General features: G+C 38.1%; 1 protein-coding gene across 1 annotated transcript in view; it reads left to right on the top strand.

The window, feature by feature from the left end:
- LOC104257371 (neural-cadherin) overlaps positions 1–26,830 on the top strand; it is a 66,264-nt gene extending 39,434 nt beyond the window's left edge. Inside the window, exons 18-33 of the mRNA XM_059824956.1 lie at positions 434–2,048; positions 3,995–4,088; positions 5,280–5,464; positions 5,678–5,907; positions 9,086–9,363; positions 10,529–10,743; positions 11,747–11,874; positions 12,494–12,621; positions 14,796–14,919; positions 15,488–15,668; positions 16,559–16,725; positions 17,483–17,747; positions 19,482–19,662; positions 20,645–20,889; positions 23,290–23,444; positions 26,417–26,830. Coding sequence (XP_059680939.1) covers positions 434–2,048; positions 3,995–4,088; positions 5,280–5,464; positions 5,678–5,907; positions 9,086–9,363; positions 10,529–10,743; positions 11,747–11,874; positions 12,494–12,621; positions 14,796–14,919; positions 15,488–15,668; positions 16,559–16,725; positions 17,483–17,747; positions 19,482–19,662; positions 20,645–20,889; positions 23,290–23,444; positions 26,417–26,830 — 4,605 coding nt within the window. The remainder of the gene's footprint in view (positions 1–433; positions 2,049–3,994; positions 4,089–5,279; positions 5,465–5,677; positions 5,908–9,085; positions 9,364–10,528; positions 10,744–11,746; positions 11,875–12,493; positions 12,622–14,795; positions 14,920–15,487; positions 15,669–16,558; positions 16,726–17,482; positions 17,748–19,481; positions 19,663–20,644; positions 20,890–23,289; positions 23,445–26,416) is intronic.
- The last annotated feature ends 568 nt before the right edge of the window (positions 26,831–27,398 follow it).

The following is a 27,398-nucleotide window of genomic DNA, read 5'->3' as shown; positions in this document are numbered from 1 at the left end:
GATATGTTAATGAAATTTAGTTCTACTGAGTTTTTGTGTTAGTGGAAGAAGACAAATGGACTTTTATGGAAAAATAATTACAAAGATAGTAAGTAGGATAAGCAGGTTGGATCATTTGTGATCCTAAAAAGCAAATCATTAACACTTTAAAGTAGCTATCAGAATAGCATCATTAAATTACCTCTTACGAATATGAAAAAATAAAATATTTTAGCATTAGAATATCTACATTGTTATTGTAGTACAAAGCATATTTACCTACCCTGAATTGTCCTTCAGCCACCTCTCATTTGCCGTTCATCTGGCATGCACATATTAATAGCATGTCATATACTTTTGCTTGGACTCCTTTAGACTGTAGCAGTGTATAGGATATAATGCAATCATTGCATATTTTGTAATTTCTATGTCTTTGTTTTTAAAACTTTTGTAGGTTATGGCAAATGATCCTGATAGTAATGTGGATGAAGGAGATTTGAGATACTCATTGCACGGGCATGGTGCAGCTGATATTTTCACAATAGATGAGAAAACGGGCAGCATTTACTCCCAGAAGACGCTGGATCGGGAAGAGAGAGCACTGTGGAGATTTGTTGTGTTGGCTACTGATGAAGGTGGAGAAGGACTTACGGGATTTGCTGATGTAATTATTAATGTGTGGGATATAAATGACAATGCGCCCATGTTCACATGCATGCCTGATGATTGCAATGGGAGTGTCTTTGAAAATTCTCCTGCAGACACGTTGGTCATGGAAATGGGTGCAGTTGATCGTGATGATCCAAATGTAGGTCTTAATGCTGTCCTGACTTACAGGATAACAGAGAATGTAAAAAATGAGTTTGGTACTGACATGTTTAATATCAATCCCAATACTGGTACAATCCATGTGGCGGGAGGAATGCTAGACAGAGAAAGGACTGAAAATTATTTTCTTACTGTTGAAGCAAGAGATGGGGGAGGACTAACAGGAACTGGCACTGCCACTGTCTGGATTGCAGATGTCAATGATCACGTACCTAAATTCACAAAAAAGATGTGGCAGGCAACAATTCCTGAAAACAGTGCCATTGACTCAGAAGTTCTGCAAGTGTGTGCTACAGATGCAGATGTTGGGGAAAATGCTGACTTAATATTCAGTATCATCGGGGGAGACCCAGATCAGAAGTTTTATATTGAGAATGACAAAGAATGGCAATGTGCCACTATTCGACTGAAAAAACCCCTGGATTTTGAGAATGCACGTGAAAGGCAGTTTAATCTTATTATTACAGTGGAAGATCTTGATTTTTCTAGTATTGCAGTGTGCCTGATTGAAGTTGAAGACTCTAATGACCACAGTCCCGTTTTCCTTTCTCAGTTTATTCAGACAAACCCTTTCTCTGAAAACATGCCTGTAGGTACTACAGTAACCACAGTGAGAGCTACAGACAAGGATTCTGGTTTGAATGGGAACATCGTATATTCTATAAAGTCAGATTCGGATCCTATGGGACAGTTTACGGTTGACCAATATGGTCACGTGATTGTGACAAATACACTAGATCGTGAAGTCATGCAAAAATACAGTTTAATTGTACAAGCTTCAGATCAAGGGACACCTGCCCGCACTGGAAGTGTTACAGTTTTGATTAACTTGCTTGATGTTAATGACAATGGACCAAGGTTTGAGGCACCATACATGCCTGTAGTCTGGGAAAACATACTGTGGCCTGAAATAGTGTATATGAACCATACATCAAAACTGCTTCACGCATTTGATCCGGACAGTGAAGAAAATGGGCCACCCTTTACATTTTCTTTGCCACCAGATTATCAGAATTCTTTGGATTTTTCTCTTACTGACAACAGGAATAACACAGCAACTGTAACGGCTTTGAGGTCCTTTGACAGAGAAAAGCAGGAGGTGTTTCATCTGCCAATAGTTATAACCGATAGTGGGATTCCAGCTATGAGCTCTACAAACACCCTAACTATAACAATTGGTGATGCGAATGACAACTGCCATGAATCTGGCCATAAGGAAGTCTATGTGTTCAGTTACAAAGGTAAGTGCTATCTGGATATTATATCAGGTTCATGAACACATGAGCACAGTTTTACACATAATTTCTCTCTTGCAGTTCTTAATTAATTTTTTTAAATGGTTTACATATTTTGAAACTGAAACTCTAATTCTGTAAACTCATAATTAAAGTGGAATGAGTAAAGTATATTTGCAAAGCTCAGACCCTAGTGTGTAAAAGATCATCTACCAAAAAACTGCTAGCTACAAACAAGTATATATTGCTCTTGCAGAAAAAGCAGTATTTTTATAAACCAATAAAATCTATTTTCCATTCACTAGTTTTCACCTACACAGAGGAAAAGTTTTTTGTGTGTGCACACATGATGTGGAAAGTATCTGACACTGAGAGATCTGGAGATGAGAATGGCAGAACTGAAGCAACTTAGAGAAACAGAGGTTCATAGATGAGCCCTGCCTAGAAATTGTAGAACAGTCCCACCTCCACTGTGACAGCCACTGTGTGGCTAAGCAAGGTAGAAATCTTGGGGAGGGAGGTTTTCTGCTGGCAAGAAAGGATCCAAGAGAAAGCTGGGTCAGTGCTTTTTTTAGGAAAAGAATAATCTTTGGGGTGCAATAAGTGACTGCTTCCTAGAACATGTAGTCTTTGAGCTGGAAAAAAAAAAAGCTGTTCTGGATGTGTTCTTGAACGGTGCACAGTACCTCCTTCAAGAAATACTAGCAGAAGAGCTGCTCTGTGAGAGCAGCCACAGTACTATGAAGTTTAACGTTGTAGTGGCAGAGAGCAGAGCAAATGCATCCATAAAGTGAATGCTTTACATTTTCTCATCAGAGTGGTTTACCAGAGGACGAACAGCTTAATAATATTTTCTAACATGTGTCTTGAATTTCTATTACTGTGTTTTTTCTTGAAATTACCTGTAAAACTTGACCTTAAACTAGTCCTGGTGACCCTTATTAAGCATGGTTTATTACGCCTGTCCTCAGATAGTGTCCCCCAGATTTGTGGACGTGGCATTGTGGGACATGGCTTAACGGGCATGGTGGTGGGGGTTTTTTTGTTTTGTTTTTTGGGGTTTTTTTGGTTGATGGTTGGACTTGATGATCTTGCAGGTCTTTTCCAACCTTAGCAATTCTGTGAATTCTGTGAATATTCAATTCCAGATAGACTTGGCTATATCTCACTTATCTTTGCAATGGTAGAATTTCTGACAAATATTAGAGAAGATTAATCTACAGAAGGTATTTTTGCTGATTTCAGTAGGCCTAAATTAGAGAAAGATGTGACCAGATCCTACCATAGAAATGAGAGAATGAAGTTTCTAGGGTGGATTGGCTCCAGATTCGAATGTTAAAAATTTCCCATGTTGCTGGATCTTGGCTGTGGAATTCAAATGTCTCCTTCCCTGGAGTTGCTCTTTTTGCTGTTTTAAAACAGATGCTTGGATGTTCCACTTCTGTGACAGCCCACAGGGGCCTGAAAAAAGGGCCAAGAACTGGCACAGCTTGGTGGCTTCTTGCCCATTTCCTTTTCTCAGCCATGTCCTTCTCTCCCAGCTGCACCCCACAAGATGCTCTCCCTCTTTTGCTGGATTTCACTGGTGTGCCATTTGAAATAGTAAAGTAGCAATGAAGCATTTGGGGATTAACTCCTGATGTGGTGATTTTTAATTTTTTTTTTTGTGTCTGAGAATTTTATATAGAATTGTATTTACATATCATTCTGTTGTTGTTTTGTGTTGTTTTCAGCTTTTCTTCTTTCATGTGACATCCATAGTGTACTCACCTTTCCAGAACTGGCAGAAATCATATGACGGGCTAGGCATTTTTTCAAGAATCTTGGATCATAACCATCACCAAATTGAGCAGGAATCTGAAAATAATAAATGCAGTAATGCATGCGGCAAAATACAAAGTGCACTGAAAAGCAAAAATTAAATGCAGATTTATTATAATTTATCTCAACAGGAAAATGGTCAACAACAGTGCTTGGAGAAGTGTTTGCACCAGATCAAGATGACTGGGACAATAAAACATTTCTATCTGAAGGAAAACTGCTCAAGTGAGGATTGTATTTGTGTCAAAATGAGAAATGTTTATGCTTCAGTAATTATTTTACATACCGTGTGTTCCTCTGTGTCCAGCACGTGCATAAAGCCAGGGTTGTTGAGTGTATTAAGGAATGTACCTTCTGAATGCACTTTTTCTTTTTTACTTGTGTAACTATGTATTAAGAAATTAATGCATGAAATATTTTTTCCAAGAGAATGCGGGATCACACCATGATGATGATTTTTAGTCAGATGTCATCAGTAATTTATTTAAAAATGTGCATTCTGTAAGATCTAATTTAAAAATAGGCAGAGTTTTAATACTTGCCCTCAAATTATAGAGTTGATGGAATACAAATCCCAAATTTAAAAGGGCAGAATGGAATAATTTCATCAAAACTGGAAGGGAATTTGGTGATCTCCATTGATGGCTAAATTTACAATTGCTTGTGAAAACCATGACTCTTAAATTAGTGGAGTTTTTTCTGTTAATTAAAATGTTGAATTTGATCCTTAATTCCTGCTTATACATTATTTGTTCATACCATAAAGTAAGATGGCATATAGCATAATTGTATGCTGTTCTAAATTCATTTCACATCCATTTTCTGTATGTGAATTTTTGTCTCCACTGTGAATAAGAGTTTAAAAGCTTTATATAGCCCAAAATTAAAGACTGATTGTTCTGTCCGTCAGCAGCCCTTGGGCCTGTTTCCATATTAAGAGGTTACTGTTCCATAATGGTGGTCATGGAATATTTCCATAATTACTGATTACTGTCCCTTTGAGGTGGCAAATTAAGATGATATCAGAGATTTCATACAGACTTTATCCTGTTCCAGATGGATAAATGAGCATCTGGAACGATTTTGTGTGGTTTTTGTCACTTTTTATTACTTATCTCATAGACCTACCATGATGACTATGTTGAACACCATGGTTCAACTACGCACTGCTTTTTTCAGGGTTGGGAAAGTCTGGGGATTTGAGAGTGGCAGAAACACCTTTTTATAAGCTCTGCAGATTGTCAGTTCTGAATTAAGGTGTTTCTGGTGCTTTTCTGAGGTTGGTTGCTAATTCCCATAAGTTTTGATCCTGTAACCTTCATAGTAACATTTAAGGCCTTCTGAATAATGTTAATGAATAGAGTAAGTTCTCAATTTTGATTTATTAAGGTTTCCTGATTGAAGGTTTATGTACAGGTCTTTCACATTAAATCAGAGGACTGGTTCTTTAATGATGATGGATAACACTGCTCAAGGAATATACAACTTAAAAGTTAGAGTTTCTGATGGAGTTTGTCCTGATGTTATATCTACAGTAAAAATCCATGTCAAAGAACTGGAAAATGAAACCATACAAAACTCTGCCACTGTGCGTCTATCAGGTTAGTTTTATTTGCTGGTGAGAGTTTAGATCAGCTGCTTCTATAACTGAATGATTATGTGATGTACGTATTATTATATCAATATTTGATTTACTTATCACTGTAGGGCACTTCCCGAAATGTTTTCATATTGTTAAATAAGAAATAAATTGAGACATTAACCTGTTGTCTCCCAGTATTTCATGTTTATCTATTTTTGAATCCCAAACTCAGATGTCACAGCAGAGGAGTTCATAAGGATAGATGAACATGGCAAAACGAGACATGACAAGTTCAAGGAATTACTAGCAAAAATGTTACCTGCTAAACTTAGTGATATCATTGTCTTCAGTGTGACGAACGTTGATGGAAAACAGACAGATGTAAGATTTGCAGTCCGCGGGGGCTCGTCGTATTACAGACCTGAGAAACTGCATGCTGAGATGGCGGCATTTAAAAACGAGGTATATTCTCTAGGGTTATTATGCATCTATGTAGTTCACCCAGATACTGAGTTTGCAAGCTATATATCCCAAACTTCAGTGAAAGAATATGCTAGATCTACAGATAAGGTGTTTTTGTTTCACTCAGGACAAAAACACTTGTCAAGCAAGTGCTTGACTCAAGCTTTCTCCCTTCTCCTTAGTCCCGTACATACAATTATTATATGGTTGTACTAACTTTTGGTTCAATAAATATAACCACTTTTTAGTTGCTGAAAGATGGCTCTCCATTCCCATCATGGTACAGGTAACTGTGTTTTCTCCAGTCAGTGTTTCATTGTGTAATCTATCAGACTTTTGAATATGAAATCAGAAGAATCCCTAGGAGCCAAAGTGGTACTGTAGTACAGAGAATGTCTTGAAAATGACAGCTTTTTGGATGTTCCAGATGCTGATGGAACTACCCAAATCATCAGCTTGTGGTTAGACACTTACAGTAGAGGCTTGATGCCACCCGGATGGAAATTCTACTGTACAAAGAGATGACAGTCCATAGAAAAAATCCTGCTGTAAGGAATATGCAGGTTAGAAGAACAGTTACAGCAGATGAGTGAGGTGGACACAACCAATTTTGTGATTGTATTTAACTTGCCAAAGGACAACTTTAAATACAAAGTGACACCTTCCCCCAACTTTTTTTACTGATACAAGGGGAAAATAGTGTTTGAATGTAAGTGTTCTCTTCCCTAACTGTCCTACTCTCTTACCAGATCCTTCATGCCCTCTAACTCAGACACAGTTACCCAGACACAGTCTGTCTTGGCCCCACTTTTATTTTCTGTAGTGCTCCAGATTTTGGCTTTGCTGAAGTCCTGCAGATGCTGCTGAATACACACTAAAGCTGCTGCCTTGCACAAAGGCGAGATGCCACTGCTTGGCTTGTAACTTGCCCTGGACAAGGTAGCACTTTTTGACATGTCATTTGCGGCTATGGGGGCATATTTGAGTTTAATACGTGGTACGTCTTATGGAGGATTTTTCCTGAAGAGAAAACACCACTTTCCATTTGTGTGGAAATGGTAGAGTCTGCCTGATTATGGGAACCAAATAGGAATACCTTAACTTACCACCTGCCTTCATCTTACTGTATCTTAAATAGTTGTGTGGATTATGAGACTCTTCAGAGTGACCAAGTAGGAAATACCAGAGACAGATAGTATTCATGAAGCATAACGACTGCTTCTTTTGCATATTTATTGAATTACTGCAACAATAATACAGAAAATTGCATAGATTTCAAATATTCTGTGCCATAATATATGGCAGGTGAATTCATCATAGTGGTAACAAGGGGATTGTTTCACATATTTTAATGAAAAAATATGTTTATATTAATTATATATCACCTTTCAATATTTAATGAATAGCTCTAGTGAGTAATCACTAATAGTTTAGAGAAAACCAATCATAGCTGGAGAATTTCTCCAGTAGTTTTTGTACATGCGTTTAACTATAAATATAGAAAATAAGTAATTAGCACTGGAATTATTCATTGAATTGCTAAATAAATACTATGTTTGCATTACCTCCTTGGGATATAGCTTTGCAACAACTATTTTTATTTAGCAGAAAAATAATCCATCCTAATACTGTAAAGGAGCTAAGGTTGTTTATATATGCTATGTTTTTCTATAACAGTATTACAGTGCTGTCTAAATGTGCATTATAGACCCTCCACTAATGGTGATAGATGTGGGCAGCAGACACAAAACTGCATTGACAGGATGCATCATGTCATTATAAAGTATATTTTGTGCCTTTGGGGACATGTTTTTCAATACATGTTATGATATTTGAGGATGTACTGACAATTGATTATAAAGGTCAAAGTTCTTATAGTGGTGAATTGAGATGACTGCACAAGTTAAAGAAAAATAGAAGCGCTTTAGTATTCATGTATTTGTTTTGGTCTTATCAAAGCCTATTTTTAAAATATTTGTCATACATTTTATCTTTTGAAAAAATACCTATTAAATGTATAAATAAAGAGAGTCTAAGCCTGATCTCATGTTAGTTTTACATTTGTATATCTCAGTGTGTACCACTGTGAGAGTAGTGAGGTCTCTTGTGTTCAGGTTTGAGCACTACATACACATCATTTTAATGTATTTGAATCACCAAATACAAATCAAATTCTGAAGCTTTATAGGCACCTGTGCAAAATCCCCAAACAAGTAGAAGGAAGAAATCTGTTGTGCCAGGGAACAAACTTAGTGGTAACTTAGTCCAGTGCAGAGGCTACTGGCTGAAGTACAACAGATCTGAAATAATGGCAGCCCTGTTACTGTCCTCAGGCTTATTGTGAACAGCTTGCTTCCCTTCTTTGTGCTTTCTGCTAGTTCTTTGTTCGGGTCAGAAGTTGTAAACTGCGGAGACACTATTAACTATGTTACAAGACCTATATATACAGTGAGGCTCTTCTTTTATTTGGGTATTTGGGCTTTCAGATGCAACCCCAGTTAATGATAAAAACAATGACCTAGCAAAGGTTAATGTAGAATTGAATATAGTATCCAGTATGCTAAGTTGACTGCATGGTTTCAGACAGTTTGACATTAAATGTAAGTTTATGGGGCACGAATCAGTAGGCTGAACTCTAACTGCTACCGTGGTCCTTGTCAGGCCACTGTCTGTGGACATTATTATTGAATGCAGCTCAGCCCTGCATTTTCCTGTGTCTGTATCCTTATGTGTGAGAGAACATAAGAAATAATATCTGGGTATAACTCATGAGGAAGAATTTTTATCTTGGCTTGAGCTAAAACAAGCCTGTTGCTGTCAGGGTGCGGAGCAGTGTGACACAGGTGACACAGCTCGGAAGGTGGAGTATCGCTGCTCTCAGAGCTTTGCTCCTTGGAAATAATGTTAGTAGGCCAGATTTAACATATTCACAGTCAATTGTGTCAATGGTTACATTTTTAGGAAATACTGCTACTGTAAATTTTTTTTACATTTTTCCTGTATTTGTCAAATCATTTTGCTTGCCTGTGTAGTCAAGGATGTTACTAATTAATACTCAAGAAACTAAAACATTCTATTAAGTCGTCTATGATGGCTTAGATTTTTCAGAAATTAAGGAGTAAGTAAAAGCATTTATTAGGAAGAGACTGGTGATGTGTTAAACTGTATTTTCTCTTAGATCCAGTCAGCTTTACAACTGAACATTTCACAGATCGATGTAGATGAATGTAGGAGTGCAAACTGTAGTGAGGGCAACGGCTGTACAAACTACCTTGCTGTGAGTGACATCCCAACCGTGATGGATACTGGAAGCGTGTCATTTGTCTCAGTAACAACCACCATCAGTGCAGTCTGCACCTGTTCAGCTAGGGACCGCGCTCATCGGTCTTGTTCCTCCTACCCTGGAAGCCCTTGTCTCAATGGCGGGATGTGTATTGACACTTTGAATGGTTACAGGTGAGGAAACTTGTATTGCAGATTCTCCTACTTTTCTTTCTTCTATTTTTGAAGTGTTGAGTGGAGCTTACAAGATACAGGTCTAAAAAAAAATCATAAATGTACTTCTGACTGAAGGAGAAACAAAAAAACCCACAAGTACACTGGAGTGTAAACCTAATGACAACAGGGTCTTTACTAACAGCCCAATAATGGTGCTGTAGTCCTGAAAGCGGTGGAAATAGTGTGTAAGTAAGACAGAAAACCCTGGGGAAAAAACAGTGGTATAATTAACGTGTCATTTTTTAAGAGCTCCCCATTCAGTATGACCTGAAAGGAGGTTGTAGCGAGGTGGGTGTAGGTCTCTTCTCCCAAGTGACAAGTGACAGGACAAGAGGAAATGGCCTCAAGTTGCACCGGGGGAAGTTTAGACTGGATATTAGGAAAAAATTCTTTACTTGAAAGGGTTGTCAGACATTGGAACAGTCTGCCCAGGGAGGTGGTTGAGTCACCGTCCCTGGAGGTATTTAAAAGACATGTGGATGAGGCGCTTAGGGACATGGTTTAGTGGTGGACTTGATGATCTTAAAGGTCTTTTCCAACCTAAATGATTCTATGATTCTGTGAAGGAATGGGAAGTGTGCTCTGGTTTTTTTTTTTTCTTTTTTCCAGAAGAGTAATAATAAAGGTGAATATCAGTGTAGCAGCAGGGATGTAGGGGGAGTGACATGTGGTTTAAACAACAGGTAATAAGGAGCTTAGAAAACTTTAGGTAGGAAACTTGCTCTATCATAGCATCACCTGGCACACACCAGTATTCCTTTAGTGAAATTATACTGCTTTTATTCTAGCTAGGAATTAACCTCCCTGAGTTTTCTCTGAAATAAATTGACCAACTGATGTTTAGTGTTCTATGTTAGTTATTTAGTGAAATAATTCATTGTTCTCAAAAACATGGCCTCAAAAATACTTTTTTTGGGTGGAGATAGTGTAGTGGATAAATATGCTTTGTACTTTTTAGGTATTTTAATAATTGCCAAGCACCCCTGAGACTCAGCTAAAATCTTTATTGTTTCACTGCTGGTTTTTTATGTGATTTAAGTGCTACATTTGTTGCATGTAAAACCAAAAAAAAAAGTTGAACACTGGGGAATTTTGACTATGTTTTGTGTTTGTGCTCTTTCAGATGCCTTTGTCCTGCTTCATTTCATGGACCAGACTGCCAGCAGACTAAGCACAGTTTCCATGGAAATGGTTATGCATGGTTTCGTCCCATCAGGCCTTGTTTTGAAAGTTCACTTTCTCTAGAGTTTATTACTGTGGTTCCAGATGGACTTCTACTATACAGTGGACCTTTATCAAGTCCAGAACCTGGGAGTACAGAAAACTTTATTGCAATAGGTACTTCTGCAAAAGTGTGAAAAAATTAAATGGCTTTTGGGAGCGGGTTGCCTGTGAACAGTGTAGTAGTTAGAGTATGAATTCTGTCTTTCCATCTTCTAAGATAATTTTTTTTCTGGTTTGAAAATATTTTGAAACATTTCCTAATAGGTTGTTGTTCTTTGATGTCTATTTTTGTAGCCTGCATCTATGGCTTTAGGTCCATCACAGAGCTGTAGAAATCAAGGGGAAAGCAAAATAGATAGGTTGATATATATAAAAAAATACCCTCCCCCCAGGAAAACTGTAGTGCTATAAAGAAATTTAGGTACTTTGAAGACAGGTATTACATGATAAATGCAGTCTTAGTCACATGCCATTCTTATCTAGTTTGGTGAGAAAAGAAATCCAATTAAACTGCTTTCAGTCTTGGGGCATTTTTGCGCTTTTTTAAACAGGCAATGATTTGATGGATGAATCTAGCCTCAGCGTGCCACTGTAGGAGAATTTATACATGAGTAGAACTCATTGCCTTATGTTGACACATATTTAAAAGGTTACTGCTGCTTCTTTTTTGTGAATTAATATACAAGATGCACAGTAAGGTTGGTACTTTATATTTTCCTAATTAATTGAAAGGTAATGTTGTTGGATATTGTTAATCATTAACTTTTTTGCTTTGTTTTGCAGTTACTTGTAAATTTGAGTAGAAGATAGGAGGGAGTAAAACCTGCATGTGTTAATTGTTTTAGGGCATTATAAAATTGCACATTGCTTAACAGGAATTAGTTCCAGCGTTTTGACAAAGAAGTGGCACAATCTAAAGTATAAAAATAAGTACTATATTGAGTGATTATTTCTGCATAATAGAAGTCATAGAATATAATTCTAATTATTTCTATAGTGAACCCCACTTTATGTGACTAGCAATAACCATTAAATTGGTACATTCACTAACTGCTAAAAAATCCAAAATGGAAAGATTCTCATAGCTGAATTTAATTTCTTTTTCATGTTGTATTAGAACTTTCTGGTGGTATTCCTGTGCTGAAGATGAGCCATGGCTCAGGTTTTGTGATGCTGCAGTTTCCAAGTCACCTGAATGTAGCAGACAAAAAATGGCATCAACTAGAAGTCAGAACCAATGGTCAGGTCAGTTATTTGATTTCTTTTTTTTTTTTCCACATCAGGATATTTGTATTTCCAATAGCATTTGCCTGTGCAGAAACAGGAGGGTAGAAAAACCAGATTGGGTAATTATACGTATTATTCTAACTGTGCTTGTAGATTTGATGAGTAATACGAATTTTGGGAAGACAGCATTGTGAATTCCAAATCTACCCATGTTGTAATCCATATTCCGGGATCAGAGGAATCTTTTTTCCTGTTTTTTTTAAGCTGTGCAACACATGTGGAATGTGCATAAAGGCTTAATTGTAATTTGCACGTTTGGTGTACACATTTGGACACTGAAATCAATTACTTATGCACAAAAAGCAGATAATTATTTATTTGCAAATGCAGTTACAGTTTTTGTGAAAGTGGTTAAACTACTCAGAAGCATAAATTAAATGCAGAGTTAAGTGTTGTCTTTTGTTAAATGGTTCCATTTTGGCTTTACTGTTTATTGCAAGGTGGAAAACAGAACAGGAAAAAAACCCAACCGTTTTTGCTTGATGTTATGCAAAAAGAAAAAGATGAAAATTTGATATAACTTGTTTATTGAATTTTACAGAAACTCTTAATTCAATAATTCTATGTTTTGGTATAGGATGTTCGATTCATTTTGGATCATTGCAGTGCAGCTGTTGTTTCAGAGATAGAAGGAGTGGGCAAATGGCTGTCCACTGAAGATCGTACAAATTGTGAAGTCTTTGGGTCAGTTCCACGAAGAGCAAGGTACATTTCTGGAGATTCGCCAAGTTCATTCTAAGGCCTTTGAACATTTTACCTATCAAATTGAAGCAAAGTTATTAACGACTAGGAGCATAAAAGCATTTGCTTTTCTCTAGGACCTTCTGGGCCAAGTCCGGATCTTAAAGCACGAAACAAATTTTAAGGAACAAGTCTTCCTCTGACTAGTGTTGCAATACTAAATGACAACCCCAGAACACTATGTGGCTAATACTGGAGCTTTTGTGGGTACTGTATACCATCCCTTACCCACAGGGTTTCTCTCCTTTGACTTTATTTATCGAGCCACTGTAAGCCTGTTCTTAAAAACCTCATGGAATTAGGCTAGTTGACTTTTTAATGGCAATAACTCTGGATCCTCAACCAATCTTACTATCTGATTGGTATAAGTCTGAAGGCTCCTACTGACAACCTTTGGCGAATGTATTAAGGCAGACTAACACATCAGGGTCTCCGTTTGATCCAAGGTTACTGCCTTTATAGCAGAGAAAGTGCACATGTATCCATACCTCAGCTGTTCACTTCACAGCCTGGTGTGCTTGTATAAACTGCTGATTAAAATAGGCTGGTGCTGGTGTGCCTGATTGTGGGCTGCAGCATCTCGTAATGAGATGTACAATCCACCTGTGTTTGTTTTCCAGCAAAATAATACAGCCAAAGTGCGATAATGACTCCGGTGGTTTAAATTGCTTGTACTATTGGGTCTGCCCTTACCCTCAGTTAAAATTGAAAAAGTTGCAAAATCTTATTCAAAAAGCAGTTATTACATTCAAAGCAAAAGGATGTGTTCAGCTGCATTCTGCAAGGGTTTGGATTCAGTATAATTCAATCCTTTGGACTGATGCTTATTGCCCTTTGCTGATGACACCAAGCTGGGAGAAATGACCAGTGTGTTGGAGGGCATGGCTTGGAATTAAAAATTATCTCAGCAAACTGAAAACAGGACCTGGAAATACACTGTATTTTTCCACTATGACAGATGGCCGGGTACTGCACGTAGGCAGAAACAACTAGCCTCACAAATAGAGAGGAGGGAACAACTGATAAGGGTCAGTAAAAGATACGGACGGTAGTCAGAAAGTGCGTCAGTCAGCAATGCCACGTTAACGTGAAAAAGGCAAGCACTACACAGTAATACCTCTAGATCTCCAAGATGTGGAAAATAATCATTCCACTCTGGTTAGCACTGTTGGGCCTCAGCTGGAGTCCCGGGTCCAGTTTGTGCACCACAGTGCAGGATAGATGTGTACCAGCTGGGTATAGTCCGGAGAAGAGCAATGACTGTAATCAGCTTGCCTTGAGAATAAGACCTATCAAGAATGAAGGAATTGAGGTCACTTAACTGAAAGAAGGGAAAACCAAGGAGAGATATAAAGTCTCATTGTATATAAAAGAATACTACAAAAAGGATTTAGACAATCTCTTCTGTATAGGGCCTTAAGTTACAGTGAGGAATATTCAGGTGGTATTTTAGGGAAACCTTTGTACTAATAAAGATACTTGAGCTGTGGAATAGATAGTCCCAGCAAGCAGATGCATGGAGCCCTTCTGGTCATCAAAAAAGCACACAAAAAAGGGAAAAATATAAGAACAAATGAAAACAAAAAATTGAGTTGATAACTTAGGGGGAAAAGACACTCTGTGAGGACTAAAATACATGGAATTCCTTGGCTCAGAGAGGTGATTGGGAGACATTGCAGAGCCTGGCCTGTACCTTTCAGGCCACATTGACCCAACTTTCAGGTTTCTGGCCTTTGTCATGCACAAAACAGTCTTTGTTGTAGTATTCCCAAAGTACAGGATGAACGTGCACATACAGAAGCACTTGAAGGAGAACATCGTGTCTAGAATATCACAGCTGTTCCGGACTTGAACACAAACATACATGAATTGTAATAGTGTCCCACAGTTAAACTCCAAATAGATTTCACTGTCGTGCTTAAAAAAATTACCCTTTATTTTAAACAGCCAGCTTCTGCTCACTGTTTGACTGTATTTCAGAGAAAGAAGTAGATAAAATAGTTGCATTCTTGTCTTATTTTATAAAGCCTTTATTATTTGGGAATGCAGCGTGGATGTTTATTTATATGCCTTTTTATATAATGCCTATATTTGAAGGTAATTCACATCTATTTTTATTATTCATATAATTTTTAAAGGTATTTGAATGTGAACCATGTTCTACAGCTGGGTGGTGTAAAAGAATCGTTACCATATTCCTACCCACAATTGCTACACAAACACTTTTCTGGTTGTTTGCGTAATTTCATCTTGGATACTCAGGTAAGAGAAGTGTAACATTTTGCTTAAGCAAAGGAGTAAACTTCTTTATTAAATTTTTGGGACATTTGTGTTACACCTGAAATTTTTGCTTCCATTCATCTATTCAATGGTAATATGCATCAGTGTAAAATACAAGAAAATTCTGGATTTTGCTGTTGTAATTGCAATAACTACCTTGAAAATTTATTTCTCAATTACAAACAGATGTATTTGTGAGCCAGAAACTGTGCCTTTGTGTATCCCCTGCTTCATGCAGCTGTCTTCCGAGCTTCTTTGCACATTCAGGGAACTTCTGAATGGCAATTGTATAATGGTATATTTATGCCAGCTGTCTGCTTTGTTAGGAAATACTAGGGGTTTTTGGCTTTCATAGTCAGTTGAGTTTATTCAAAGGCAAAATATGGTCTTGATAAAATAAGCTGAAATCTGAATGTCAAAAAGCAAACTTAGCATCTTAAGCAATGCAGATGAAGAACAGACTGTTATGTGGCATAGCTATTTCTGTTTAAGAGTGAGGTGTAAGCGTTTCTTAAATAATATTTTGGTGTCATACAATTTTCTCTTGAAGGTATATGACCTTCAGTCTCCTGCAGAGTCCCTGAATAGCTTCCCTGGCTGCACACTTACGGATGGGAGCTGTGAGACCATGGGGTCTTCTTCCTGTGGTATTCATGGGAGGTGTCTTGGAGACTGGGGCTCATTTGCTTGTCATTGTTTGCCGGGTTACTATGGCTATCGATGTGATAAAGGTGAAGTTTGTTTTTCTGTTACATTATTGATAGGCTGTAAAATAAAAAAAATGTTAAAATGTTTGCAGGTAATGATTGTTGAAGTGGTTTCTGATGTTTACATTGTGTAAAGCCATGTTTCAGTGTATTTGCCTGGGATTTTTAACAATTTCTTTTCTAATTCCCTTTGAGAAATTGCTTTCTCAGTATTGGATCATTTCTTTAGTTCTGAGGGTGTTTGTGCAATAACTGTATAATGGAGACTGCATGACAAAAGAATTGTGAACAAAATTATTTGTTCTCGTCACAATTTTTTGAATTTGCATATGTTTGCACTTTCAGAAATATCAAATAACCTAAAACTTAAATGTGAGTGTGCCAGTACCACTTACTGTGCAGAATTAGAGCTATACAACTGGAATTAGAAATTACTGCTCTGTTGGTATCTGGAAGAGACTGTTGGCTTAAGGATCTGTGCTTTCGGTATAGTAGGATCTTTTCTTTAGCCCTCATAGAGCCAAAGTTTGCAGCAAAAGACAGCTATAAAATAGCAGGTTGTGAAAATTGGGTGTGGTACTTAATATTTGTCTGCAGTCTCTACTTTTGTCTTGGTCAGAGCTTCTGCTTTCCTGCTGTCATCCTGTGTGAGCATTGTAAGGAGAAGCGTTAGCAGGATCAAGTCAGGAGGGAGATCACCTCTTTACAGAGGAAGATGAAGTGGGAGAGTGACTGGGGAAGTTGTGGAAATAGATAAAAGGACATGTTCCAAAGACAAGTTACATCTCATGGACCCATGCTGTGCATTACAGTTTTTTTCTTTTACTTTCAACTCTTATTATGAAAATAATGGAAACAATAATATTTCCCTCTCCCTACAAAATAATTTAAAGCTCTTTATCCTGCCTTTTTAGTTGCCAAAGAATACACATTTGGGCCAGGAAGTCACATTCGCTATCAGCTTCCTATTAGTGTGCCTGCCCGTAGGACACTGTTTGAAGCCATGATCAGGACACGGCAGCCTGACGGTGTCATCACGAGCATGTTGTCTCGAAAGAAGGATGAACACATCATCCTACAGGTGAGCAAGGCATCCCAGACAGTAATAGCATGAAGTTAAATCAATGCCATTGAATAGTTAGCCCAGAGAAACATTAGCTTAAGAGTTGGAAATAGAACTGAAAACCTTATGCTAAGCATAAAATTTGGAATTTGTTTTATGGACGCTTACAGATCTGATCCTTCACTTAAGATATTGACGGCACAACCATGATAAGCTATTGGATTTCAAATGAATTTATTGCCAGTTACTGTATAGTTTGCTATACAGAATAGGATGAATAGTGTCCTATTCAGCTGTGGTCATGAGTGGCTGATTCTGCGTTCTTCAAACCCTGCCAAGAAAGGTGCCTGTAGCAGTTCTAATGATGTCACTCCCAAAATGACAACCTATTCATTTTATACATACCACTGAATGTGTCACCTCTTCAGCTAAGTTGGTCTGAGTTGTCAGTGTAGAAGTGATACACCAGATTCTCAACCATTTGAAGAACCCCACAAATTTGTCCAAGAAAGAAGCAGGGTAAAATTAATCCAAGTGAATTACATACTACTGTGAGTACACCACTACCAGTATTTAGGTTGTCTAGTTCAGTAGCACATGAAGTATCTTTGTATTACACTGTACGTGCAGTGTGAACATACCCTAAATGTAAACAAATGCTTTAAGATTGATGGTTACATACAAGTCTTAAGTAATGTGACAGTTACAGGTCAGTACAAAATGCCAGGTGATGACTTTTCTTTTCTTTCTTACTACTTTGTGAATTATCCACAAGGTTGTTCAGGGATTCTTAGTGGTCTCATATAATCTGGGTGATGGAGACTATTCTGTAAGCCTTCCCTCCTACCACATTGATAATGGTGAATGGCATCATATCACACTGGAGAGGAATGAAAATGAATTTACTCTTCGCCTTTATGAAGGAGGTGGGAAGAGAGAAATTCTGAAAGCAGCAGGAGTATACAAAGAGATTGTGATTGACCCCAGCAGCTTGGTCCTTGGAAACACCTACCCATTCAATCAAAACAAGAGTTTTCAAGGTGAGGAATTCTTGATCTCGCTGTTCTGAATATGGACTTGTAAAAGTGAAGGTTTATTGGTACTACATGGGCATATTGCAAAAAGCTTTCTTGTTTATGTAGGGCTCAAAGTAAACAGATTTCTTGCATGGCATTTTGCAAAAGGGACAAATAAACTGTTCTGTCTAGGAAAAAGGTATGGCAGTGAATTATGTGCAAATACTGTTAGCTACTGGACTTGGAAAAAAGACGGTAACCTCTTCACACAGCTGTGCATGGAGTATTTGTAACTGGAGATCCACAGGCTTCTCCCAGGTGGACTGTGGATGGCTCAATGCATTAGATACACAGAACTGGTTCATTGTGTGGTTCTGTCCAGTCCATTTGGCAGCTGTCCTTCCCTACCAAATACAACTGTCCCTATGCTGAAAGGAGTATTTCCATTTTATATGGGCATTGCATAGCACACAAGAAACTCTGGTTTATTACCTTTATGCACTACCTTGGTATTATTGGATTTTACAGTCACTCATCTGAAGCATTAACTAAAATTACAAATGGTTTATTGAATTAGAGCTAACAATTTAAGTTTTTAGCAACTGAGTGGATGGAAATTGAATAGTTACACAAAGGAGAAATACAGAGAAATGTAAGGGTAAGATATCCATAACAGCTTTTTACTCTGTCCTCAGTTGGCAGCTCACCCTTCGTCTAAAATCGCAGTATAAGTAATGCACAGTTACGCAGCACATCTTTTATATTGACAAGGAAGACACACAGCATTACTTGGTTAAATGTGCCTGGTATCTGTCTATCACCTCTCTCTCCCATGCCTTTCACCTCTTTAACCAGATTCTAGTAAATCCATTTGAAACAATGTGGTAATGTTTTCACCAGATAAAAGTATTTCAGTGAGTAACACAAAACTGCAAGGAGAAAACGTATAAAATGTATATGCATTAAATAGAATAACAACTTACAAAATAAGTGCATCACAAATTATTTAGAAAAAGATTGTTTTCTATTGTTTCACTAGAAGTATTCCAGTAACTAAAGTTTATGCTGAGAACTAGGGACCATATTTTGAATTTTTATTTATGGGAGTAATAGTATTTGTTTTTAAGTAATAGATCAAGGAAGTAAAATGGTTACATGAAGATCATTTAATGAGGACAACTAATGTTGCTGCTAAGCAACTGAAACTTTAAGGGCTTTGAAGTTATAAGATGTACTTAATTCTTCAAGGTATATGCTTTTATGCTGAGGCATCTCGTGCATATGAAATTAGTGCCACATATCTTCAGTACACAATTTCTGTGAGTGACCTAAGGCTGTTTCACCATTATTTGTGGCTTACTCTTCTATAAAGTTAAGCTGTAAACTACAATTAAAATCAACCAAACACAATTTATACTGTTACGCATTGAAGAATATAACAGATTTTCCACAATATTTGGACCTTTCTGTTGAAAACATAGTGAGGGGGTATGTGTTCCGCTGTCTTGAACACAAGTAGATGGGGGCCTCCAGCAGCACTTGGTTCTTGTGGAAAACACTGGGAATCTTGATCAAAACTTGAACAAATTCAGTCAAAAAATGGGGAAAAATGCTGTGGAATTTTAGGTAAATTCAGTGCTAGATTTAAACTTTGGTAGCCTGGGTCCTTTGTTAAACATAAACTGCCAAATCTGACCGCTGCTTCAGATCATTCTTGCTGAATGGCTTTTAAAACAGTCTCTTTGTGCCTTGCCTCAGGATGTATGAAGGATGTCAGATTTAATAACTACAGGATCCCTCTGGATACTCATGTGAAGGAGCTGGTGTCAGTATTAAGTGCCCAAGGCATCAAAGAAGGCTGTTCTTCAGAGGCTTGTAGGAATAACCCTTGTAACCAGGAATTTATTTGTATTGATTTGTGGATGATGCATGAATGCAGGTAATTGGTGGAAATAAAAGCACAAAACCCTCCAGATTCAGGTGGGAAAGGGTGGATGCTGAAGAAGTGTGTAACTTGAAGGCTGCCACTGGCAATCTCATCAAATCGGTTGAACCAGGGTGGAACACTAAGCTAGATGCCTGCATAGGCATCAGGTTACTCAGAGAACACTGTCCTTTTAGGTACTACCCTTAGCTGATGTAAATCAGCATATCTCCATTGATTCTGTAACAATTTCAGCTGCCTGTCTTAACTGAAAATGTTTAAAGAACAGCAGCGAATCCAGCATGTTTGTAAACCCTGAAAACCAGGAAAAGAGGGATGTTCACTCGAGTGGAGCGGAACACTAGCATGGCTAGCTGTCTTGTGAAGCTTGTGCTGTGCAATGTAGATGTGCTTTCTTTTGTTAGTGTCTGACTTCTTACACTGTCTTAAGCTGTGACCTCTGTTCCCTTACAGGCCACTCGAGTTGTGTTAGAAGCACCGCATCATTAAGCACAGAGTTCTTGTGTGTGGCTGGGGCTGAGGTTAGGACAACACTAATTCAAGTTAGTTGTACTGTGAAAACGTGCACTTTAAGCGTTACTGACTGCCGCTGTCCACACAAACAGAGTTTTCTAGAGATACATTTTTTTCTGGAAATTCACTGTGATGGAAACACGAACATTGCATAGCTTGTCCTGCCCAGACAGAACTGCAGACCCTAATCCAGCTATTTTTCACATGGGTAATCCTGCAGAAGCCAGTGGGGCTACCCTAGTTCTGAAAGCCCCAGACATAAGGGTTTAAAGTTGTGGAGCTTGTTGTATGGCCGCTTTAGAAAAGACTACAATCCTGTAATTATTCTAAGTAACTTACTTCTGGTAGCTAATTCAGAAACTGTATATAGATTGTCATCAAAGACTTTTAAAATCTTAAATGCTGTGTTTCATGCCTACTTTTCTCAACGTTTAATGGTTTCATTTTGCCTTCGTCTTTTCAGTTGCCCTCCGGGACACATGATCATGGAGAATGCCACTGGTAAACAGTGTGTCTACACTGCATGTGCTAAAAGGCCCTGTAACTATGGTACCTGCATCTCGCAGTCACCAACCAAGTTCCAATGTCACTGCCCTGATGGCTATACTGGACGTAACTGTGAAATCATGCTGGCGATCTTTCACAAGGATACAGGCCTGAGCTTTAGTTCCATGTTTGCCATCTGCATTTGCTTTTTGGCGCTGTTAGGTAGTTATGGGAACTACATATTGTATTACCTTTGGTGAACTCATTTATCCATCTTGTCCTGAGTAGTCATCATTTCATCTTCCTGCTGATAAACTCCATTTCCTCATGGAGACTTGACTCTGCCTTCATTTCTTTGCCATGGTCTCCACTCCATCAGTAACTTATTTTTCATCCCCGTGTGCATATATTGCTAAGTGAATCAACATTTGTGAATGATGGAAAGTCTTTGCAGTTTTATTTTCTGCACATTTTCACTTCATTGCTAAGAAACTGTTCAGATGCATAATTGGAAGCAAATTCAATTGAACAGCAAGAGTGGAAATTACTACCAGATAAGCATTGTTTAAAATACTACTGAGCATGAAGCAGATTTTTCAGTCTAGGAGAAATACACTGTCCGATAGGAATACATGTAGTCAGACAGGAGCAGTCTCTTGCATCTTGCCAGTTGTGTCACAACTCCCAACAGCTGCTTTTGGCTTCCTCAGCCATTTTCACACTTAGGCATTGGGTCTCAAAAAGAAGAGAAAAGACAAAGAAGGATCTCACTGGTGAGGAAGGATCACATCTTTGAGTCCTTCTTGTTTTTTCAAATATGATGAAAGTTTGCCTGAGTAAGGACAAAGGATTTTTCTCATGGCTTGCAGTGTTAATTACTTTTCATTCAGAAGTCGTAGTAAGAGTATGAAAAGGAGTTGTGGACTATTTTGCATCCATCTGTAGCTACCTGAAATACCATCGTTTTCCCCAACTCTGCTAGATACTATGTTTGCCGTGCAAATACAAACAGCAAATAACATGGGAAGCTAACTGGTTTCACAGCTTTTGGAGTCCCAGTTAGTGGAAGTTGACCCAAGATCATTATGTTAAAGGAGGGTGTTCTGCTGTGTCAGAGCAGTTTTATTGTGAGCTGACTTTGTGTTGCTGCCTGTGCTTGACTGAACTTGAATGAAAACCAACGGGATCTTTTACCTAATAATCCTGCTAATATTTCAGGTCTAAAATATGAGTTAGAAACAGTTGTTTTTAACCAAGTGGTGTGCATTGCTGTGAAAATTTTAGTAGATGTGTTTAACAATGGTATTATCACAAAACTGTAACTTTTGTTAGGAGAATTTTTAAGAAAATTCCTTGTTCTCAAGATTTCAGATGCCCTTTCTCTTACACAGCTTCCAGAAAGCAGTAATGCACTTAAAAGTGATTAATTCATGCAATTTTAATTATAAATTTATAAGTTTCCAATAGGTTAGAAAAGCTGCTTTTCTGACATCTGATTACATCTTTTAAATTCAAATATGGAACCGTTTTGCAAGTAAATCAATACCAGGACAGCTTCACATTGGTTCGGTATCACACGAACCTTCCCCACCCCTCCCTGCCAGGAGGAATAGGAGAGATGTGTAGAACATTAAATGACTTCTTCAGTATCTCAAAATCAGCTCAGCTAAAAAATGACTGCCAAAAAGTTACCACGTGTGAAAATCTGTGTGACACATTCTGTTAATTGGGGGCAGGCAGGGAGGAAGAGATAAACATACATCTCAAAGGCATTGATTCAGCTTCAAGGGTATAGCTACACAGCACAGTGCAGGGCACAGACCTCCGTGTACACCAGTTACAGTCCCAAGGTCACCTAGATGCTGCTCCACAGAACTGCACTCTGCTGTGTAGATATTCCGTAAGAGATTCTAGTCTTTTTAATTCACCTCGGTGTTAATTTATGGTATCCAGTGGTTTGAGGTCTTACTATGAGCTTTTATCAATTTTTATAGAGTTGGTAACACAGTGGTACACAAAGTTTCTATTTATACTATGTTCAGTATCTGATGTTGAAGCTTTACAACTGTCAGTGTGTAAAATGCACCTAAGCATTTTAAGAAAAATGTTTAAATTTGCGGATGCTAAGGCGAAATGTGCCTGTTTTTTCCTAGTAAAATGTATAAAAGTAATTTTCTCTTTTGTCTCATGTCTTCTTGTGCTTCATTTCTGTGTAATTGTATCTGTTACTGTCAACACATTGTTACTTAAGTGCTACCCCTTTGTATACATTTTCTTTTACGAGGTTTAACTCAATACAGTCAATAGATAGGTCTCTGAACAGCACTTGGGTTATTCAGTTCTTTAACAACTTCAAAGTTGTACTTTAAAGGGTATTTTAAAATGCTCTTTAAAGGCCTTTTCTTCTGTCTTTGATGTTCACTTGTAACTACATTGAAGAGTGCAAAAATCAAACATTTGCTGAGAAACACAAAACTACAGCCTTGCTGGCTCCAACTGCATGCCAGTGCTGCAGTACTCATAGAGAACAGCGGCTTTTAAGCCATCCTGCAGCACGCCTGTATATAAATGTTTTACTTGTTTCTGAATGATGTTCCGTTTTGCTCCTGTGTGTTCACACAGCTCTGTTCAGTGCTGTGTTCTTGTGGGCTCACTGGAAAAGTCACAAAGGCCTGAACGGAGGAGTTCACCACGTACCTGCGCATCATGAGGATTTGGAGGACATCAGAGAAAATATCCTCAACTACAATGAAGAAGGGGGTGGGGAACAAGACCAAGTAAGGATCATTGTGTTATGTTACAATTAAGAGGGGACTGGTGGCTCACCATGCTAATGAAAATGTATTTTATGCTCTCCCTTTGTAACCGAGGACCTTAGCCTTTGTTCTGCTGATTCATTACTGCAGTTGGTAGATGAATTATTTGCAAGGTTCTGTACACAGGGGTGCATGTTTCTTAAGCCGAGATAAGTGTCTATCAATTTTTAATTTGTCTTAAAGCAAGTGATCCTATGTGCATATTTAAAAATGCTTGTATAGTGAGTTTAGCAGTAAAGAACTAACAGCCGGTATTTTTGGTTTCATGGCTCAGGAGCTGCTGAGGTTCTCAGTGGTAATTACTGCTGTAGCACTGAGGGCTTTAAAGAGCCTGACATGACCTGTTCGTTATAGACAGTCTCTCTCTGGAGACTGTAACAGCAGTTATTCAGACTTGATTGTTACAAAATCGAGGTACTACATTTGTTCCTCTTGAGCCCTAAGGCACACGGTGGTTGTGGAAGAACCTTCCTGCATTTTTCTGTTTTGGAGAGAAATACACTAGTGAACACAAGCCGTGTTTATACTTACAGTAGACCAGATTATATCCAAACCAGATAATATTAACATTTCTGCTAGCTGTTTTAAGGATTTCTACATGTCAGTTTAAGCCAGAACTTTGAAAGAAAACTGCAGATGCTATAGATGAGTAATTTAAATAGATGAAATTAAAAAATTAAATGTGATGTGTCCCAAAATTCCAAATATCTTCAAGAATTTTTCATTATAAAGTACAGAGAGTGTTTTACAAGGCCACCTGAGAAACTATTCTTACTTGTAGAGTATCCTTAATTTCTTGATGAATTAGTGTGAACATAATGCATACAGGGACATTTTCCATGTGATAACATAGACAGCTGTACGCATAAATCCTGTTTTCCTTAATAAGATTAACTTCCTCTGCAATACTTTGCAATTTTACACCGAGAAGGTCTATAGATTGAGGAAATCCACAGTTACTGTATGACATGTTTTAATTACTTTTGGAGAGTTCTTAAAATACACTCCTTATTTTTAGCAGTGGAAGCAAATTAGTGACTTGATGATCTTCTTCTGAGGCTATTACTCTGTCTTGAAGAAATGCTGCTTGGAGTGAAGCGTCTTTGGGTTCTGTATACTATTCCTAAATTATTCAAATGTAACAGATGCTGGGATTGCAACTAAAACTTTCCAGTATTCTTTTTAATATGTAACTGTTTGTCTAGATTTAAAAAACCCAAATACCCAGAATTATAATACCTTAATTGTATTCTCATGTTACCTTAGCAAAAGGATTACAAGGGTGCTTGGACAAGAGAATTTTGTCTTTGTAATATTAGTGGAGGGTAGGACTACAGGGACAAGAGGCTGTCTTACTAAGGGGTTTCTTCACCTGAAATAAATAAAACTATCCCTCAGAGAAATTAGGAGTTCATAGAAATTGTAGTGGATTAGTGCGCTGTTGAGTACATACGTAACGCAACAAAACACCAAATGTTGTTAAAAGCCAGCTGTGAAGCTAGAGGCAAGGATCGACCTGGGTTTGTAGACTGCCAACTAAGAATGGTATGTAATCAGAAGAAATGGGTCATTTTAATGAACAACTAATAGCAGTGAAGGATGATTTTAATATCACAGAGTTCACTGAAGTGATGATCCTTAAATCTGTATTTGGACAAACTCCCATTTAAGTTTCATACAACTAAAAGTTGCCACATTTTATTGATTATACTGGTAGCCGTGCTACTATAAAATGCTTATAGTGGGATCACACTGTAGCTTGCACTTACTTAGAACATGCCCAAGATAGGCATCTGCGCTGTGAGTCTCACATTGTTTATCACTAACAGTATTTAGTCTGGATGAATGGAAATAAGCAGCTATTCTATGTTACAGTCCTGTCCCAAACCCCAATGTTGCCACTTATGTGGCTTCTTGATTGCAGGTGGGCTTTTCTTTTTTTTTGAAGCAGTTCTCTGTCTCCGATTGACAATCAGCAAAGGCTTACCAAGATTACCTGGGATAATCTCTTATATTAGAAATTGCTGCACGATTCAGCATGCGAGAGAATAAATGTAATCTTCTGAAAAGCGCTGATTTGATGGCTCTGTCATTGATAGCTACTATTCAGATGACTAGCATGAGCAACACAAATAATTATTTGTTTGCTGTAATGAATTCTGTTTCACAGAGCCTGTCAACATTCTTCTTTTGCCTGTAAATAAGTCTAGAGACACAGCCTTTGGATTGTAGGAAGGTGAAGGATGCTGTAAGACAACACTTCTTTCTTTCAGCTGGCATAAAGATTCTGATCAGTTAATGCAATTAACATGCGCGGTACCGGTAGCTTTAGTGACAGAAGTAGCACTTCAGGAACTGCGGCACAATTACCAGACAGCATTAACTGCTTCTGCACTACAAATTTTTTTTAATGGGTAGTACTTGGCTTCTACAATCATGCTGCTTCCATATAACATAACTAGCAATTATTCCACAGATTGATAAAATTTCAACAGAAATCACAACAGATATGGAACTACTAATGCAGAAAGATTTCTTTTAACATGCTATTTGTGAATATCCTTTCTCACCTTTGTTGCCATACTCAGTATCAGTGTTTAATGATGAAAAAATATTCAGATCTGAATTTCTCAACAAAGTTGGGGCATTTCTGTCATTTTTATTTAGCTTCTAATGTGAAATTAGACTTGATTTTGAATGTAACAGTACTAGTGCAGGCTGCACAGGTGTTCTTCATGCATTCTCATCTGCATGGTGGGTTTTGGCTTTCTTAGGCACATTGTAGGTGGCAGAGTTGGTTGAACATGCCACTCCTTCATGTGTTCACACCAAACGGACTACCTTAGGATTGTTCCTTCTTTATTTCCACTAGAACATGAAATTTTGGGACCTACAGAGAATATTAATTTAATGTGAACGGTTTCTCACTCCAGGATGCATACAACATGGCAGAGCTGCAGGTGTCTATTCAAACCAGCCCAGCCTATTCCTTCTGCAAGAAGAAAGAAAACCCAACAAAACTGAACAGTTTCTTCAGCGACGCATCCCCAAGCATGCAGGAGCAGACCAAAACATCAGCTGCTACAGAAGCCTCTTCTGCTAGTGGAGACTTTGGTCAGTACTGGTCAGATGTTGTCAGAGATGCTGATCGCCATTCCCAGACCGTGCCCCAAGACTCGCCGCAGGTGTTTTGCACGGAAGGAGAAGGCTCGGTTGCCAGCAGTTTGAGTACCCTGAGCTCCTTGGGACTGGATGTGGGTATAGTGTATGATGACATTAAAGAGTGGGGACCAAAGTTTGAGAAGCTGAGTGAACTGTACTCGCATACAGATGCAGAAGACCTGTAGATTACCAAGTCTACTGTTCTCAAAGTTTTGGAAGCAAGGGTGAAGGACAGTTTGTTTTTTTTTTTTTTCCTGTTAGGAGAGGCAGTCAAATTCCCACTACTAAGCCACAGTCTGCATCTAACTGAAAAATCTAGTAGCAGGAGCTAATCTTGGGACATTCTAGACCTTTATGTTTGGGGATATAAACTTACTGGAAAGAATAAAGGGAGAACTTGGGGTACCTAGTTATTCACATACAGGGTTTAAGAAATAAAGAGGGTTTTTTTTGTCACAAAGTAATAAAGGACTCTGAGAGATCCTATGTGCATAAGCTAATATGGTGCTCAAAGCATGAAGAAAGCACCCTGTGTGTACTGTTTTCAGTAGGAGCTTTAGCAATTACTTAAAGAAAAAAAGCACATTGTCTTTTTCTTGTGGAAATAAAGTCCATGTTGTAATATATCTGTCTTGTTTCCCTGACTAAGGCTCAGTTACAGCACCTGCTCCCTGATGAGTGCAGATGAGAGTCTATGCATCCAGGTAAAGGAATGAAGCAGCATGGGTGGTCTTTAACTTCGGTTGTAACTTA

The sequence above is a fragment of the Gavia stellata genome, chromosome 15 (genome assembly GCF_030936135.1).
Source record: "Gavia stellata isolate bGavSte3 chromosome 15, bGavSte3.hap2, whole genome shotgun sequence".
NCBI classification, from domain to species: Eukaryota; Metazoa; Chordata; class Aves; order Gaviiformes; family Gaviidae; genus Gavia; species Gavia stellata.
This window is presented reverse-complemented; position numbering and strand designations above follow the sequence as displayed.